The sequence below is a fragment of the Physeter macrocephalus genome, chromosome 2 (genome assembly GCF_002837175.3).
Source record: "Physeter macrocephalus isolate SW-GA chromosome 2, ASM283717v5, whole genome shotgun sequence".
Lineage (NCBI taxonomy): Eukaryota > Metazoa > Chordata > Mammalia > Artiodactyla > Physeteridae > Physeter > Physeter macrocephalus.
Genome location: NC_041215.1, coordinates 48,176,175 through 48,195,567, shown reverse-complemented (window position 1 = coordinate 48,195,567; position 19,393 = coordinate 48,176,175). Strand labels below are relative to the sequence as shown.

The window sequence follows — 19,393 nt, the reverse complement described above, 5'->3', positions numbered from 1 at the left end:
ATGGTTATTTAATATTTTCCTAATTCTGTTTTAGTTACCCACATAGATAATAAAATATTTGAGTAAAGGAGTATCATTTATTTATTTGTGTTAACTACAGAGTCTAGCTAAGCCCTTTATAAGAACAATATTAATAATTATAATTATATCACCTAACACACTAATTTTCATTGTAATTCCATGAAGATGATTATTAGCAATCCAGTTTTACAGATAAAGAACCTAAGGCAGAGAAATTCTAGGTAATTTGTTCAAGGTCTAATAGCCACAGGATGATTGCCCAGTTATCTGACCTCAGGGAGCGTGACCCCAGAGCTCTTGCCTAAACCACTGTGCTCTACAGGCAGAAGACTGAGTTCTTGTTTATTGAGATTCTCCTTGGAATTATTATATCAAATCTCCAGATGGCAGTAGAGAGTCAAGTGTTACTGACAACATTTACATGGGACAAACTAATTCTTAGCTTCTTGGAGTTTGTAGTCTAGAAGGAAAACAGACTAAATTAACAACTAGGATCAATCAATTATTATTATTATGGACATATTTTTAAAATAAGAGTATAGTAAATATATTTTAAAAAGTAGCATCGTGTGGTCCTAAAAGGTCCTTGGGCTTAGCTTAATTCAATTCCTTCCTCTGTCACTCACTAGCCTTGTTACCTGAGGCAAATTAATTAACTTCTGGGTTCTTATTTCCTCATTTGCAGGTTAGAGCGGCCAAAAGTAAGGAGGGAATAAATGGGAAACAAGATTGGGTTGGAATCAAACCATGGTGGGACTTAAAAAGTCCCCTTACAAAGAAATTTCTATTTTTATCCTTTAGGATAAGTGGTTCCAGGGATGTCAAACTTAAACGTGCATCAGAATTACTGGAGGGATCATTAACTCACATATTTATGGCCTCTACCCAAGATACTCTGATTCAGTTGGTCTGGGGTATGACTTGAGGTTTTGCATCTTTAACAAATCCCATGGAATGCTGATGCTGCCTTAAGAACCACTGCCCTAAAGGAAGGAGAAAAACATTAAAAGTATTTGGTCAATGGAGTGAAAAGAGCAGATGTGCATGCTGAAACTTGACTTCATCTGTACAAGGGGCGGACTGGAGAGAGACAGAACTACAGTAGGAGACTGAAAGGATGCTACTTCAGTAGATCAGGAGATAGCTGATACCAGGACAAAGAGAATGGTAGAGTTGAGATATACTTAGAGGCAAAGTCAGTAAAACATAGTGATAGAGATTTGTGGAGTAGGGGAGTTTGGGGAGAAAAGGAAAATTTGGGATGTCTTTATTTTTCTGGTTTCTGTAATTGGTTTCACCATCAAAAATGTGACATAGAGACCACATAAAGGAGAGGTCAGCAAAATTTTTCTGTGGAAAGGCAGATGGTAAGTGTTTGAGGCCCTATGGGCCATATGGTTTTTGTTGAACTACTCAGCTTGGCTGAGGTAGTGTAACAGCAGTCATATGAAAAATGAATGAGCATTGCTGTGTTTCAATAACATTTTATTTATGGACAATGAAATGTAAATTTCATATAATTTTCATGTGTTATGAAATGTTATTCTTTATTTTTTTCCTATAATTTAAAAAAGTAACTCATAGAACAGTATTAGCCTGCAGGCCAAAGTTTACTGACAACTGATTTAAAGGATAAACTGAAAACTTACACTTTGGATATATGGAATTTTAGGTACCTCTGGGACATAGTTGAGTATGTATAGTTGAGTATTCAGGGTTATAAAGACAAGAAGAGTTTGGGCTGGAGCTAGAGCTTTTGTAGTCATTCAATTGTAGGTTGAAGACAAGAAAACAAATGAGATTTCCTAAGAATATTTCAGAAAATGAGAAAAGGACAGGGACAGAACCCTGGAGAAAACTAACATTCAAGAGAAAGGCAAGAAGGATGCTGAGAAGAGGGTGGCCAAGGGATTCCAGAACCAAAAGAGAGCACAGTCAAAAAAAGTAAGAGAAGAGTTTCAAGATGACAGTGGCCAAAAATGTTAACTCTTGCAGAGAAGTCAAGAAAGATAAAGACATACAAGCACGGTATTCATTAGATTTGGCAACCTGGAGGAGGGTCAGCTGTAATTTTATTTAGAACAATTTCAATGGAGTTGTTTGCATATGTCCTAGTGATCCTAAGTATGTCTGAGGCTAGATATTAGTATAAATGTCCAAGTCTTTTTACTAAAAAATATAACTTATTAAACAATAGTACTATATTCTTAAGTAACAAAATATAAATACAAAGAAAGACAACCTTCATAGCAATCAGCTTAGGAGCCATAGTAATCTACAGGAAGATTCTGGAGCCAGACTGGTTCACATTCTAGCTTCGTCATATCCTGACAGCATGATCATTATCATTCTTTATTTCTTCAAATATAAAATTTAATAGTTTAAAAAGTGCATTAGTCTCTTAAAAGCACAGAAGATACCTGGCAAATAGTGAGCATGGTATAAGTGTTGTTGAGTAAATGATAGAAAGACAGACAGATGGATGGACGGATGGATAGATAGATATAGACAGATGGACAATTCTCTTAGTTACTTTGTTTTACTTTTCATCATCCCTCCCCTCACCTTATAAAGGAAGTTGTTTGTAAACATGGAGAAAGTATGAGTTTCTTCTTCAGTATGCCCACCTTCTCCCATCCAGTGGGTTCGCCCTCTTTTTCTGTGTCCTCTCTTGGAGCAAAGATTTTTTTTTAACTAATTTATTATTTTGAATTATAGTTCACAATATTATGTTAGTTTTAGGTGTATAACATAGTGATTTGACATTTATAGAATACATTAAAAATTGGTCACCACAATAAGGCTAATAGCCATCTGTCACCATACAAAGTTATTAAAATATTTATGGCTATATTCCAGATAATATATTTTACACCCAATGACATATATCTTACAACTGTACCTCTTAATCCCCTTCACCTATTTCGTCCAACCCCCTGCTCCTGGCCCTCTAGCAACCATCACTTTGTTCCCTATATCTATGACTCTGTTTCTGTTTTGTTTTGTTTGTCTTTATATTTTGTTTTTTAGATTCTACATATAGTAATTTGTTTCTCTGACTTATTTGACTGAGATCAATACAATATCTTCTAAGTCCATCCATGTTGTTGCAAAAGAGAAGATTACATTATTTCTATTACTGAGTCATATTCCATTTTGTATATATACCACATCTTCTTTATCCATTCATCTACTGATGGGCACTTAGGTTGCTTCCATATCTTGGCTATTGTAAATAATGCTGCAATGAACATAGGGGTGTATATATCTTTCTGAACTAATGTTTTTATTTTTTTGAATAAACACCTAGAATTAGAATTACTGTATCATATGGTAGTTTTCTTTTATATTTTTTGAGGAACTTTCATACTGTTTTCCATAGAGGTTGCACCAATTAACATGCCTGAAAACAGCTCATGGGGGTTACCTTTTGTTTACATCCTCGCCAACACTTTTTACTTCTTGTCTTTTTGATAATAGCCGTTCTGACAGGTATGAAGTGATATCTCATTGTGGTTTTGATTTGCATTTCCCTGATGATTAGTGATGTTGCACACCTTTTCATGTACCTGTTGGCCATCTGCATGTGTTCCTTGGAAAAATGTATATTCACATCTTCTGCCCATTTTTCAATCAGATTGTTGGTTTGATATTGAGTTCTATGAGTTCTTTATATACTTTTGATATTAAACCTTATCAGATATATGACTTGCAAATATTTTCTCTCATTTGATAGATTGCCTTTTTGTTTTGTTGATGGTTTCCTTTGTTGTGCAGAAGGTTTTTAGTTTGATATAGTCCCGTTTGTTTATTTGTGCTTTTGTTGCCATTGCCTGAGGAGACAGATGCAAAAAAAAAAAAATTGCTGAACCCAAAGTCAAAGCGCACACTACATATATTTTCTAATAGTGTTATGATTTCAGGCTTTACATTTAACTTTTTAATCCATTTTGAGGTGATTTCTGTTTATGGTGTAAGAAAGTGGTCCCGTTTCATTCTTTTCCAAATGGCTGTCCAGTTTCCCCAAAACCACTTATAGAAGTGATTGTCTTTTCCCCACTGTATATTCTCGGCTCCTTTGTTGTAAGTAAATTGACCATATGAGTGTGGGCTTATTTCTAAGCTCTTCATTCTATTTCATTGATCTCAAGGTCTGTTTTGTGCCAGTACCATACAGTTTTGATTACTATAGATTTGTAGTATAGTTTGAAATCAGGGAGTGTGATACTTTTAGCTTTGTTCTCTTTTCTTGAGATTGTTCTGTTTGAGGTCTTTTTGGTCTCATACAAATTTTAGGACTATTTGTCCCACTTCTGTGAAAAATGTCATTGGTATTTTGATAGAGGTTGCATTGGAATTTTATATTGCTATGGATAGTATGGACATTTTATCAGTATTCTTCCAATCCATGAGCATGGTATATCTTTCTATGTATTTGTGTCATCTTCAGTTTCTTTCATCAGTGTCTTATAGTTCTCAGGGTACAGGTTCTTTACTTCTTTGGTTAAGTTTAGATCTAGGTATTTTATTATTTTTGATACAATTGTAAATGAGATTGTTTTCTTAAATTCTCTTTCTGCTAGTTTGTTATTAGTATATAGAAAGACAGATTTGGGTATATTAATTTTGAATCCTACAACTATACTGAATTCATATGAGTTCTAATTGTCTTTTGGTGGAATCTTTAGGGTTATACTATATATAAGTATATATATATGTATTTATATATTTATATATATACACATATATGTCTTTATATTACTATATATAACTAAATTCTATATATGTAATATATAGAAATACTATAGATGTAGTATATTACTATATAAACATATATATAGTTATAGACTATACATAGTATCATATCATCTGCAAATAGTGACAGTTTTACTTCTTCCTTTTCAACTTGAATATTTTTATCTCTTTTCCTTGTCTGATTGCTGTGGCTAGGACTTCCAATATTATGTTGAATAAAAGTGACAATAGTGGGCATCCTTGTCTTAACTCCTGATCTTAGGGGAAAAACTTTCAGCTTTACACCCATTGAGTATTGTGTTAGCTGTGGTTTTGTCATAAATGGCTTTTATTATATTGAGGTATGTTCCCTCTATACCCACTTAGTTGAAAGTTTTTATCATAAATAGATATTGAATTTTGTCAAATGCTTTCTCTGCATTTATTGAGATGATCATTTGATTTTTATCTTTCATTTTGTTAATGTGAAATTTTATATTGATTGAGTTTACAGTTATTGAACCATTCTTGCAACCCTAGGATAAATCCTACTTGATCAAGGTGTATAATTCTTTTAATATATTATTGAACTCAGTTTGCTAATACTTTTGAGGATATTTCCATGATCATCAAGGATATTGGCCTGAAATTTTCTTTTTTTATAGTGTCTTTATCTGGTCTTGGTAATCTGTCTTTATCTTGGTCAGGGTAATGTTGGACTCATAGAATGAATTTGGAAATGTTCTTTCCTCTTCATTTTTTTTGAAATAGTTTGTGGTGGAAGGTATTAACTTTTTAAATGTTTGGTAGAATTCTCCTGTGAATCTGTCTTGTCCTGGAGTTTTGTTTTTTGGGAGGTTTTTTATTACTGGTTCACTTTCATTACTAGTGATTGGTCTATTCAAATTTTCTATTTCTTCCTGGTTCAGTCTTAGAAGATTGCATGTTTCCGGGAATTTATCCATTTTTTTTAGGTTGTCCAATTCGTTGGTGCATAATTATTCCCAATAATCTCATGACCCTTTGTGTTTCTGTGGTGTAAGTTGTAACTTAACTTCTCTTCTTTCATTTCTGATATTATTTATTTGGGCATTTTCTGTTTTTATCCTGATGAGTGTGGCTAAAGGTTTATCAACTTTGTTTCTGTAATCCAAGAACCAGCTCTTAGTTTGATTGATTTTTTCCATTAAAAAAAATCTTCTCTATTTATTTCTACTCTGATCTTTATTTCCTTCTTTCTACCAACTTTGGGCTTTGGTTGTTTGTTTGTTTTTTTCTAGTTCCTTTAGGTATAAGGTTAGATTGTTTATTTGAAATTTTTTAATGTTTTCTAGGTAAGCCTGTATTGTTATAAACTTCCCTTTTAGAACTGCTTTTGCTGTACCCCATGGATTTTTGGAATGTTTTGTTTCCATTTGTCTCAAGGTATTTTTTTATTTCCTCTTTGATTTCTTTGTTGGACCAGCAACTATTCAGAAGCACATTGTTCAGCCTCCACATGTTTGTGTTTTTTCCAGTTTTCTTCTTGTAATCAACTTTTAACTTCATATATTTTCAGTTGGAAAATATGATTTTAATTTTCTTAAATTTATTGAGACTTGTTTTTTGGCTTAACATGTGATCTATGGAGGATGTTCCTTGTGCACTTGAAAAGAATGTATATTCTGCAGTTTGGGGGTGGCACGTTTCTGTATATATCTATTAAGTCCATCTACACTAAACTGTCATCTAAGGCCATTGTTTCCTTATTGACTTTCTGTCTGGATGGTCTATCCATAGATGTAACTGGGGTGTTAAATTCCCCTACTATTATTGTGTTACTGTCAGTGTCTCCATTTATGTCTGTTAATACATGCTTTATGTATATAGGCGCTCCTACATTTGGTGCATAGATATGTACAAGTGTTATATCCTCTTGCTGTATTGATCTCTTTGTCGTATGTAATGTCCTTTTCCTTTTGTTACAGTCTTTGTTTTAATGTCTGCTTCATCTGATATGAGTATTGCTACCCAGCTTTTTTTTTCTTTCCATATGCTTGGAATATCTTTTTCAATACCTTCACTTTCAGTCTGCATGTGTATTTCGTTCTGAAGTGTGTCTCTTGTAGGCAGCAAACACAAGGGTCTAGGATATTTTTATCCATTCAGTCACCCTATGTCTTTTGATTGGGGAGTATTTAGTCCATTTACATTTAAAGTATTGATAGGTATGTACTTGCTGCCATTTCGTTAATTGTTTTTTGGTTGTTTTTGTAGTTCTCTGTTCAAGTCTTCTTTTTTTCTCTTCCGTTGTGATTTCATGACTCCTTTAGTGCTATTTTTATATTTCTTTGTCTTGATTTTTTTTATATCTGTTATAGGCTTTTGGTTTCTAGTTACCATGTCATTCATATATAACAATATATTTATTTAGCAGTCTATTTTAAGTTGCTGGCAGCTTAGTTCAACACATTCTAAAAGCACTACATTTTTACTCCACTGCCTGATATTTTATGTTCTTGACATCACATTTTACATCTTTCTATTTTCTCTATCTCTTAACTATTGATATTTTAGATATAGATGATTTCTACTACTTTTGTATTTCAACCTTCATACTAGCTTAATAGGTTGTTTATTCACTGCCTTTACTGTATTTTGCCTTTACCTGTGAGATTTCATTTTCATAACTTTCCTGTTCCTAGTTATGGCCTTTTCATTTCCATTTAAAGATGTCCCTTTATCATGTCTTGTAAGGCTGGTTTAGTGGTGACAAACTCCTTTATCTTTTGCTTATTTGGGAAATTCTTTATTTCTCTTTAAATTCTTTTTTTAAGAAATAAATTTATTTATTTATTTTTGGCTGCATTGGGTCTTTCTTGCTGCACACGGGCTTTCTCTAGTTGTGACGAGCAGGAGCTACTCTTCATTACAGCGCACGGGCTTCTCATTGCAGTGGCTTCTCTTGTTGCGGAGCACAGGCTTCAGGCACGTGGGTTTCAGTAGTTGTGGCACGTGGGCTCTAGAGTGCAGGCTCAGTAGTTGTGGCGCACTGGCTTAGTTGCTCCACAGCATATGGGATCTTACCAGACCAGGGATCGAACCTGTGTCTTCTGCATTGGCAGGTGGATTCTTAACCATTGCACCACCAGGGAATTTGGCCTAATCAGATGTTTTTATCTTGCTGATTTTAAGATTCTTTCTTTATCTTTAACTTTTGACATTTTAATTATAATATATCTTATTGTGGGTCTTTTGCGGTTCATCTTGTTGGGATTCTCTGTGCTTCCTGAAATTGGATGTCTATTTCTTTAACCAGGCTGGGAAATTTTCAGCCATTTATTCTTCACATAGGTTTTCTGTCTCTCTCTCTTTTCTTTTTCTGGGACCCTATAACATGATTATTTGTATGCTTGATGTTGTTCTACAGATCCCTTAAACTATTCTCATATATGTATGTATGTGTTCTTTTTCTTTCTGCTGTTCTGATTGGGTGATTTCCACTATGCTATCTTCCAGATCCCTGATCTGTTCTGCATTCTCTTATTGGCTGTCGAGTCCCTATAATGTATTTTTGTTTTCAGTTGTTTTTTTCTGTTCTGATTTTTAAAAAATATTTTCTATCCCTTTGTTGAAGTACTTACTGAGTTCATCCATTCTTCTCCCAAGTTCAGTGAGCATATTTATGGCTGTGACTTTGAACTCTTTATCTGATAAATTGCTTATCTCTGTTCCATTTAGTTCTTTTTCTGATGTTTTGTCTTGATCTTTCACCTGGAAGGTATTTGTCTCCTCATTTTGCCTAACTGTATTACTTCTCTACTGGGACTCAAAGCTAGTGAGTTTGTGTACAAGCCCTTCAAGAGCTGTCTCCCACAGCCCTTCGGCTCTCCTGGAAGTAAGCCCCACTGTTTTTAAAGCCAGACATTCTGGGGGCTCATCTTTCCAGTGCAGGTACTCTTGGTGGGGAGCTGAACTTGGAGCTTGGGCCCTTAGCTCCTCAGGGGCACCTACACAGTTGTGATAACCCTCCCACTTGTGGATCTGTGCTCTGAGGGTGCAGCTTCTGACCAGATGGTGTCTCTATCCATCCTACCTGTCTCACTGTGGTCTTTTCAGGCTGTTGTTCAAAGAGTAGTTTTAACAGTGAAATAACTTAAGTGCCTCCAATTGCTTCAGGAAAATATTTCTATAGAAAATGAAACTTTTCTTAACAACATTTGTAATAAAATTGGCTGATAATATTTTACAAAAAAAAATCTTGATTCTAAGCATATTAGTAATATTATTGCTGCTTTAAGAGATAAGGTATCGGGCTTCCCTGGTGGCGCAGTGGTTGCGCATCTGCCTGCCGATGCGGGGGAGCCGGGTTCGCGCCCCGGTCTGGGAGGATCCCACATGCCGCGGAGCGGCTGGGCCCGTGGGCCGTGGCCGCTGAGCCTGCGCATCCGGAGCCTGCGCGTCCAGAGCCTGTGCTCCACAACGGGAGAGGCCGCAGCGGGGAGAGGCCCGCATACCACAAAAAAAAAAAAAAAAAAAAAGAGATAAGGTATCACTTATAAAACTTGAAGAATGAAGGGTTCTACTTGGAGATATTAATATATTCAACTGCAAACAACATTTTTAATATAATTAATAAAAAGTTTTAAGAAAAAAATGTTATACTCTTAAAACTATGTTTCAGTGCGGTAGAGGTGAATCTCAAATATTTTCAGGTTACTTAAATTGTTCACTTCCAAAGTTTATTATATCAAGATCTAACTACCTGTCATATAAAACACACACATATTTTACATGTGTTTGCATATACATATGCCTTCCATTCTACATATTTTTATTAATTCTGTTAAAAAATATTGTTTTCCCTGCAGTTTTATAGTATCTCTTTCTTTCATATAATTATATACTATCAGTAGGAGATTTTTTTTATTATAATAATATTTAAAATGGACCTTAGCGTAAAATACTAATATTTCTAAGAATGGTAAGGTGGTGTGAAACAGGTAAAATGCTTCCACCTTTATTTGTTGATAGCAGCAGCTTTGAAGGGGTGAGATTTCTGACTGAGGCAAAGTGAAAGGCAGGTGATAGCAAAGCAAAGAGGAATTTTTGAGATTTGAATAAACTTGTTAGGCTTCTATGAGGTCTTAGAACATTGTGCAGTACTGAGAGCCTAGTAGAAGAGAGAGACAAAATTAGCAATGAAGAGGAGAAATAAGAGTTGAAACATGCCAAAGACGTGTTGCTACCTCATTCCAGCTATTAATATGAAAAATCACCATGGAACTCACTTTCTACTCTTATACCTCCTTCCTATAACAGGTAGTCTTTTGCTTCCTCTACCAGTTATATAGACCAGCACCTAATTTAATTTCTCAATAAATCTTTCTGTATCATCTTTAAACCATATTTTGAAGTAGTGTGTTTTGTTGGTTTACCTGAAAAACTTAATTACCATTTTTAGCATTATTTCTTTGGCAAAATATAATACAAATATCAAACAACTAAACTCTAAATGAACTTATATGCAGGCAGTAAGTTTAGCTGCATTATAAATTGCTGATTTTAAAATATGGTACAATACAGTTTACCTTGGAGCAGTGGAAAAGATTAGTAACAAAGAAATCATAAAATTGTTTCTTCCTTGGTACTGGTTGTTTGATTTACTTGCCTCAGTTGTACAAACGTACTGGTACATTTGTACAAATGTACAGATGTACTGGTACATTTGTACAATTTGTACATTTGTACAAATGTACAGTTGTACAAATGTAACTGGTAGAGGAAGCAAAAGACTTCATTACAAATGTAATGAAGAGTGATTATGCACTCTTCATTCAGATACATTAAGATGCAGAATCCATAATTCTAATCCAGGATCAGAACTTCTCAACCTCTGTACTTTTCACATTTGGGGACAGATAATTCTTAGTTGTGAGGGGCTTTCTTTTGCATTGTAGGAAGTTTATTAGCATCCTTAACCTCTACCCACTAAGATGCCAATAATACCCCCAGTTATGTCATTCAAAAATGTCTCTAGATATTCCCAAATATCCCCTGTGGGGCAAAATCCCCCCTCACTTCCACTGCCATTGGTTGAGAACCACTGTTTTAGATAAAAATTTTTGTGATTATTAAATCATTGTATTAAATCTTTGATTTGCTCACACAAAGCTTAATAAAATCTAGTTAATCAGTGGAAAAAAATCATTGTAAAGATAGAAACTTTTCTGACACAGATGTTTCTTCTTTTAAATTATACAGCAAGTGAAATAAGCAGCAAGTCAGAAAGACATATCACCTCTTTAGAAAATCTGAAAGTTCACTGGTATTTCAAGATACACTTCACCAATAAATATAACATGATATTACATGTTTGACTTCACTCTTTTACTGAAAAGTGTGCACAAATAAATGAAAATAGTATATGTGGCTTTTAAAAAATTTTTCTCTGAAATACAGGTATCTATGGAAGATCATATAAGATTTTTAGATTTTTTTCTACTTCATAAAAATAGAATACAGTATAAAATTAATCTGTAAAATATAATTTGAGAAAAGTAACTCCTGCATACCCAGTGTTGCTGGAAACTGGTGAAACTAAAGCAATAAGAATGTCTTTTACTTGCACACATTTTGTTATATGTGTGTGTTTTAAATAAGGAATTCACTCTAGTTCTTCAACATCAAATATTAAAATTACAATTTCAAGATATTTGTCAAAGGGAAAATAGGATTTAAGATTAGTGTTTAATTGTAAGATCCTTCTGAAATTTAATTTCAACATATTAAATTCTTTTCTAAAAGGAAAATTATAGATACATTATTTTCTTATGTTAGTAATTGTTTTTGTACCAATAAAGTTCATTAACAGGATGAATATTAGTTACTATCAAAAATGACTACACAGGACAGAGAAAAATATTCCTCTTATCTAACACATTGGATCCTGACATTTTTCTGCTTTGAGGTTAGTTTTATGAGGTAAATAAATATTGTACATATTTTATATTGCATCAACACATATATTTTATTTGAACTTACTGGATAAAATAATTGGGTTTAAAGTGTTTATTTTTTGCTGATGAAAAGTGGACTGCAATTAAACATAGTATGCATGAAATATGAAATTATCTTTAATGATATTGTTTTCTTCACAGAGCATACATCAGTCTTGTATGATTGCATAATTAACATTTGGTTCTCCAGTAAAGTATTGTAGTTTTGCATTATTTAGTCTCTTCACCTACCGCTATGAAGTGCTTTAGAAGTTTAATTTACTTTTGAAATTTTAGATTGTTGCCTTTTTAGAACATGTACACACATACATTGATTAGTATGCATATGAATCCAAATGTCTTTAAGCCTAACACAGTAATAGATGCCATAGAAATTTTAGGAAAAAACAATATGTATGTTGATAAGTCATAGCTCCTGCCAGCATAGAATTTGACAAACTAAGGCTCAGAATTTGACAAACTAAGCCCCTCAGGCTAACTTCAGCCTTCTGCCAGTTTTGCAAATAAAATTTTATTTAAACATAGCTATACCTATTGATTCACATATCGTTTCGTGGTTGCTTTTTGCTGCAATAGCAAAGTTGAATAATTACTAGGAAGAGCATAATGGCTGCAAAGGTGAAAATATTTACTATCTGGCCTTTTACAGAAAAAAAACTTGTCTACCCATGATTTACCTAGAGAAACCACGGTATACTGATATAAAATATATGAATATATGTCACAGACAATTAGAAAATAAGATAGTAAACAATAAATGTCTAATGCCTTGTATAGTAATAATTAAAACTAATATTTAGTGATGGAATAAATCAGCATTAGCTGGCTTCATTAGAAAGGAAGAAAATGTTTTGTGAAATAAAACTGACTTGAGCTGATTCATGACGGAAGGATAATGAAATTCTACAGAAAGAAAAGTACCTTATGTGGAAGTGGAAAAGGACAAGCTATAGATATTCAGAGAACAATAAGGAGTTCTTTTTAGCATGTGCATAATGTATATGTAGAAGGAAAGTGATGAGGCTAGAAGATATGATGGTATCTTAGAAAGAGAGATTGTTATATTTTTGGCAGTACCATAGAATACCAGTTACATGGTTGTAGTGGTTACTCAAAAGTGATCAACTAAAACTTTATGTTGGAAGAGGAAAGATAAAAATGGAAAGAAAGGAGCGTGTAATAGGGGAAGTCTGATAATACTTGACAGCTTATTAAATATGGTAGTGAAAGAGAAGTAAAAAATGCGAGAAGTAAAAAATACTTTGAAGTTAAAATTTTGTGAGTTTAGAAGACATGACATCTTTAATAAGAAACAGTGGATCAGGATTAAAAAAAAAAGAGCTGAACGGAAAAAGAGCAGCAAGTAAGCCAATGTGGCTAGTGCTAAGTAATCTTGCGGGAAGTGGTAGCAGGTAAGATTTGAGACTTTGTGAGGTAGCTAGTGAGAAGCTATCCAAGATTTTTAAGCAAGGCTGCCATGTGATCAAGTCTGTATTTTAGAAAAAGAACTGTAGGCAATGGGAAGAGACTGAAAATCAAGAGATTATTTAGGAAGTTAGAGCAGCAATCCAAGCAAGAGATGGAGAGAACCTAAATTGAGCCAGTCACCATAGAATTGGAGAGAATGGTGTATGGGTTTAGAGTACAGACTCTTAAATTCTTTGGTGCAAGAACTATGTCTTGTCTACTATGATATCCAGCTTTTTAAAACTAAGCAGAACACTGAGGTGTTTCCTAAATATGTATTCAGTGCATAAATATGAGGGGTGTTACATGTATCTGAGGTTCTTTTTTTGGTCACCTTGAGTTTTGATAATATGAACAATCAGTAAACCCAGTCTGCACACCTATATATGAATTTCATCTGTTAAGATTGCTTATAGCATTCCATTGACTGCTCAGCTTTTCCCATCTCCTAGATACAATAAATGGGATAGCCTTCGTTTGGTAGGAGTTTACGACCTCTGTATTGATATTGGATTTTGCAGTAGTATTTCTTATAAAATAGTTAATTACTTTATATCAGGTGTTGGCAAACCTTTTCTGTAAAGAGCCAGAAAATAAATATTTTAGGGTTTTGTAGGCCAAGTGGCCTATGCTGAAACTGCTCAACTCTGCTAATGTAGTGTGAAAGCAGCCTAGATAATATGTAAACTAATGAGCATGGCTATATTCCAATAAAACTTTATTTGCAAAAATAGGCGGTGAACCATATATGGCTCCAGGATCCACATTTGCTAATCCCTGCTTTATATTAAAATGTGAGTATGTGAACCAAATTCCTTAATTTGGTAATTAGAATAGGTATCTGTTTAAATGCATGATTAGAAAGAAACTTCAAAAAGATTTAACACCACTCTTTCAAAATGAGAAGAAATAAAAAGTGAAAGAAGTTTGTGGATTTTTTCCATGCTGTGAAGCATAAAATATTGTGAATATTACCTTACAGTGTTATCATTAATACAGATATTGGGCTGCAAAGTCAATATATTTTTTACTTTAGTATGAATATAGAAATTTAATATGTCATCATTGATTTTAAAAAGTTTTTAATCACAATTACAGGATGTTGAGAAGAGCTAGTATGATTCTGGGCTAAAGATAATGATGTTCAAAGGAAAATCCAAGTACCTATTATTGAGCTGTCATGGATTAGGCTTTTAATTCTTTGAGAGGAATAGCATTTCCTATGTCAATGTTTTTTAACAAATTTCTCCTCTTCCTTCTTCCTTTTCCTCCCTTTACTCCTCTTTATTTTTTCTGTTTTTCTCCTTCTTCCAACAGTGCCTCTTCATTTCACCACCTTTTCTGTAACATTTTTCCTCCTTAAAAACCTTCCCATCTAACCTCTTGCTTCTCTAACCTGCAATTCCTTAGAGACTCCAATTATGATAGATGAAGTTAAACGGGAAGAAAGCATAATATGTGGCATTTATACATGTGACAGAGGGACATGCACTCCTACAGAATCTCTCAACTTTAGCTTCCAGTATTTTCTAATAATTTTTGTTCTTAATTGATTTGCTTTGGAAAATGTTTCTGAGTCTTTCATTTCCTTTTATTTATTTTTTAAATCAAATACACAGACATGAATTGTTTTTGTTATCTTGTGGGGAGGGTGTGAAGACTGGCAAAAGCCACGTTGAGTATTTATTAAATTCAGTTAATTTCTCTACAGTTTTTATTATAACCTATTGATTTTTATTGTTTGTGCTTTAAAAGTCTACAAGACTAATATTATTACACTGAGCAATAGATCCATTTGTTGGAAGATTTTAGTTGAAAACTAAAATATTGCTGGTGGGGTCAGAAGGTATAACTCTTTCATGCCTGCAACTGACAAACATAGTTCTGAAGAATTTATTCTACTAGATAGGCTCTATAAAAATGAGATTTGAAAGAACAGTTTGATCAATTGACATTAAAATCTTATCCAAAAGGCATGATGACAAAATAAGAAACAAAAGAATGAGAGAATGACATTGAACTGCAAAATTTAATATTCCATTCTAAATTTGAATATATCACGTTATTTATACAATGGAATATAGTAAGTATGAGTATGTGGAACATACTTTAGCCATGGAATAAGTTAATACAGAAAAAAAAAAGAAGTAGATGTCTTTATAATGAAGGAAGACAAACATGTTTTTCACATAATCCTCTGATTTGAAAAAGAAGAAATGGCCTGAAGGGGTATACAACATATGTAACAGCAGTTTCCTATGGAAACTGTTCAGAATGTCGTGCTAAGGCAAGAAGGGAATCTATATGCTATGGTAGGAAAATAACGACATCTACTGGAACTCCCAACACCGGCATGATAGTCTACCTGAGTTTATTTTATACTAAATGTGATAATTATTCCTGATTATTTCTCAGACTAAATCCTTAAAAAAAAAAATCTTTGCTTCTAAAGCAATAGAATGCATACCATTCCTCTTAGAGGAAATTGAGGGAGTTATCTTAGTTGTTATCTTCAAGGAGGAGAAATGTTTTTATTCATGTAATTGTTGTGTATGATTGTCTGTTATTATCATATTAATCACTCGAGTAATGGGTGCTATGTAGAGAACTTCACTTTGAATCATTATGTGAATAACCCTTGTCAAACTCAGAGGTTCCCTAATCTAGTCTTCCTTCCTCACTCTTAATATTTCACTGTGTAATTACAGCTCCCAATCCCTGTGCAGCTAATGATGGCAGAGGCCCCTGCTCTCATATGTGTCTGATCAATCATAATAGGAGTGCTGCTTGTGCTTGCCCACACTTGATGAAGCTTTCCTCAAACAAGAAGACCTGCTATGGTAAATTTCTTACAGTTCTTACCTAAACTCCAAATTGAATTCTCTCAAATTGTATTAGCATTCAGATTTTCCTCAGAGTAAAGCGGGAGAGGTTTTTAATGTCCTTAAAAACATTTGATGTGGTGCTATTTTCAGACTCTGTTGATGATTCATCTACTTTTGGGGAGACTGACGGATTCTTTAAATATGTGATATGCTGCACTTTGCTGTTTATTACCTTATTCACTTTTTTTCTTGCTACTTTATTATTGGGTGTGTTAGCAGAATTTATCTCTACAAAACAGGGAGATTTGTAAGTGAAAGTGCATTATCAGAAAATGATGATGTAGGTAAACTGCATAATAAAGAGGTACTTAACAGCTTTAATCTCCTCCTGCTCTTCTACAGTTACTTTAGCATCATTTTATAGGGTATTATCAAGTTGAAGGGAGAAAATATGAAGTAAAATATGTAACTTGGAAAGGTTTGTAAAAAATACTTAAACAGCATATTTAAACTAAAAAATGAAAATAAAATTTGTGAATGAAAACCAGACTGTGGGTTCTTCAGAACCTTTTTTTTTTTTTGATTACATATATATGTGTTAGCCTACGATATTTGTTTTTCTCTTTCTGATTTACTTCACTCTAGATGTATATGTATAGCTGATTCACTTTGTTTTAAAGCAAAAACTAACACACCATTGTAAAGCAATTATACTCCAATAAAGATGTTCAAAAAAAAAAGGACACAATAAAAGTTGGTGGTTGATAATGAGATATGCTGGGAATTGTGCTTTAACTCTACACAATTTAGAGGTGAATTCAAAAAAAGTGAAGGTACCTTGAACTCTACATAAGGTTTTTGATATAAAATAATGTCACGTGTAATTACAGATCGAGATCTAATTTACATACCTCATACACATATTCTGCATTCTTGAATACACCAAGTTTGCTCTGGACTTTGGTCTAGCTGTTCCCTCTTTTAAAAACACTCCTCTCTTAGATTTTCTAATTGTAGGCTCCTTTTTGCTATTCGTCACCTTTGTAGAGGGCTTCCCTGATGAAGCTAGTTTACAGTAGCTCTCCTACTGATATTTTCTTGTTTCTGGTATTCTTGTTTTTGATATTTCTTGTTTCTGTTCTTTATTTATTGTTTGTCCCTCTTAGAATGTAAACTATTACATAAGAAGGCCCTCATTTATCTCATTTACTTCTGTTTTCTGAGGACCTGTAATTTTGATTGGCATATAGGAAACATTCAGTTAATATTTGTTGATGTTAGATAAATGGTTGCTCTCTTATTAAGTCAAATGTATTTTTTGATGTTGCCACCATACCTTGGAAATTAGAACTTCTCAAATAACTTCTCAAAAAAAAAAAATCAGACTGTGGGTTTTTTTAGTTTTGTTTTGTTAGTAATGTTTGTTTATTTGCAAAGCAGTTACTTTTAAGGGCAAAAAAGAGTGTATTCATCAAATCTTAACTCAGGAATTTAGGCACACGTGGCTTTAATTAATTTTATACAGTAATACCATATCTCAAATATCAACAATAACCCCAAAGAGAAAAACAAGAGAATAGAACATCTGTGACTTCTATTTCTATTAAATCTAGTAATATTTCACAAACTCATTGCAAGAAAGGTGCCTATTTAAGTAGAAATGATAGAATGCCTCACAATATTAATTACTACAGATTCACAAAAATTTACAGTACAGCATGCTTTAACATTATATGAACCCTAATTTGATAGGGAAAATATAAACATGATTTCTAAAAGCAATGTTTAATCTCATTTTATTCAAAGATAGTATAGAAAAAATGTTCTTAGTTTCCTTCAAAAAGCACTTAATGCACTGAAATATTGTTATAGTTATAAACAAAGAACAGATATGGCTGTTTGATGTTTGTAGAGTTCATGTCCTTTAACAAGTTTGTTTGAAATTCTAAGATCAGATCAATTACTGATAATTTCTTGGCATTTCTAACTAAAGAAAAATGATTTAGGGATTCTAACTTGTTTTACATTTGTTATTATGATATACTTTCATTTAAAAATAGATAATTCATGTTTCCATCAAATCTTGGTCATGATTTTCTGGTGTTAAAAACCTATTAAATCATCAACAAATAATATTTAGAATTTCTAGACAGCTTCAAACTTGCCAAGCTTATAAAGAAAAACACATTTCTATTTCTTTTCTAGAAATGAAAAAATTTCTTCTTTATGCAAGACGTTCTGAAATCAGAGGAGTGGATATTGATAATCCATATTTTAACTTTATCACGGCCTTTACAGTCCCCGATATTGATGATGTTACTGTGATAGACTTTGATGCATCTGAAGAACGTTTATACTGGACAGACATTAAGACACAAACCATTAAACGGGCTTTTATTAATGGAACTGGATTAGAAACTGTTATTTCTAGAGGTAAAAGATTTTCACTTTACATCTTAAAAAATGTTTGTTATTCAGTTTGTAATAATTGCATCTCTTTTGTATTCTTTTTCTATTATCCAATTCTATGTTGTTAATTGAGAGTTGGAATTGATTATTCAGAGATTTAATAATATGCTATATCCTAACAATTGTAGAATGCTATAATTATGTTGCACATAGTAGTCTGATAACTAGAAATTTAGTTTCACAAGAAGAAAAAATTTCAGAACAGATAATTTGCAGATTTCTAAATAAACAGATTTGAAGACTCCTTTTTGCTGATGCGGGAAAAGTTGTATTTGCCTAGAGAAAATATAGGATATTGGTAAAGACTGGTTTCCCCCTCTGATTCAAGCTTGTTATCAACTTTCTTTTGTATGTATCTTTACAGAACTAGACTAAACAAATAAGAGAGGAAACCTGTTCCTATCCACCTCCTGACCCAGCAGGTTGAATCAGAGGTTTTCAGTAATGCTGTTGATTAACCATTAAAAAAAAAAAAAAAAACTTTTCCCAAAGTAGAAAATATAGCTGAAATGAGACATACATATAAATGCAGTGGCTGAATTCTAAATATTTAGCATCGAATTATCTTCATTTTTGCTTAAATTTTGGTATAATGTGATTTCTGGGTCAGTTATCGTTTTAGTGAGTGAATCTTAGTTGAGCACCTGCTGTTTGCCGTGACTGCAAAATCAAAGAAGAAACAGTTTTTCTTCAGTTTCATGCCCCCTAGGCATGATAGAGTGATTTGAAGGAGGATGGAGGAAGGCATGGTCAGTGATCCATATAGATATATCAGACTCCTCTGCCTTGAAGCATACTGACAATTTAAAATCAGACCTTGGGCTTCCCTGGTGGCGCAGTGGTTGAGAGTCCGCCTGCCGATGCAGGGGACACGGGTTC

At 33.3% G+C, this 19,393-nt stretch overlaps 1 protein-coding gene across 1 annotated transcript in view; it reads left to right on the top strand.

The window, feature by feature from the left end:
- The window catches only part of LRP1B (LDL receptor related protein 1B), a 1,933,320-nt gene that overhangs the window by 1,264,546 nt on the left and 649,381 nt on the right, over positions 1–19,393 (top strand). Inside the window, exons 28-29 of the mRNA XM_024122386.1 lie at positions 15,929–16,060; positions 18,251–18,478. Coding sequence (XP_023978154.1) covers positions 15,929–16,060; positions 18,251–18,478 — 360 coding nt within the window. The remainder of the gene's footprint in view (positions 1–15,928; positions 16,061–18,250; positions 18,479–19,393) is intronic.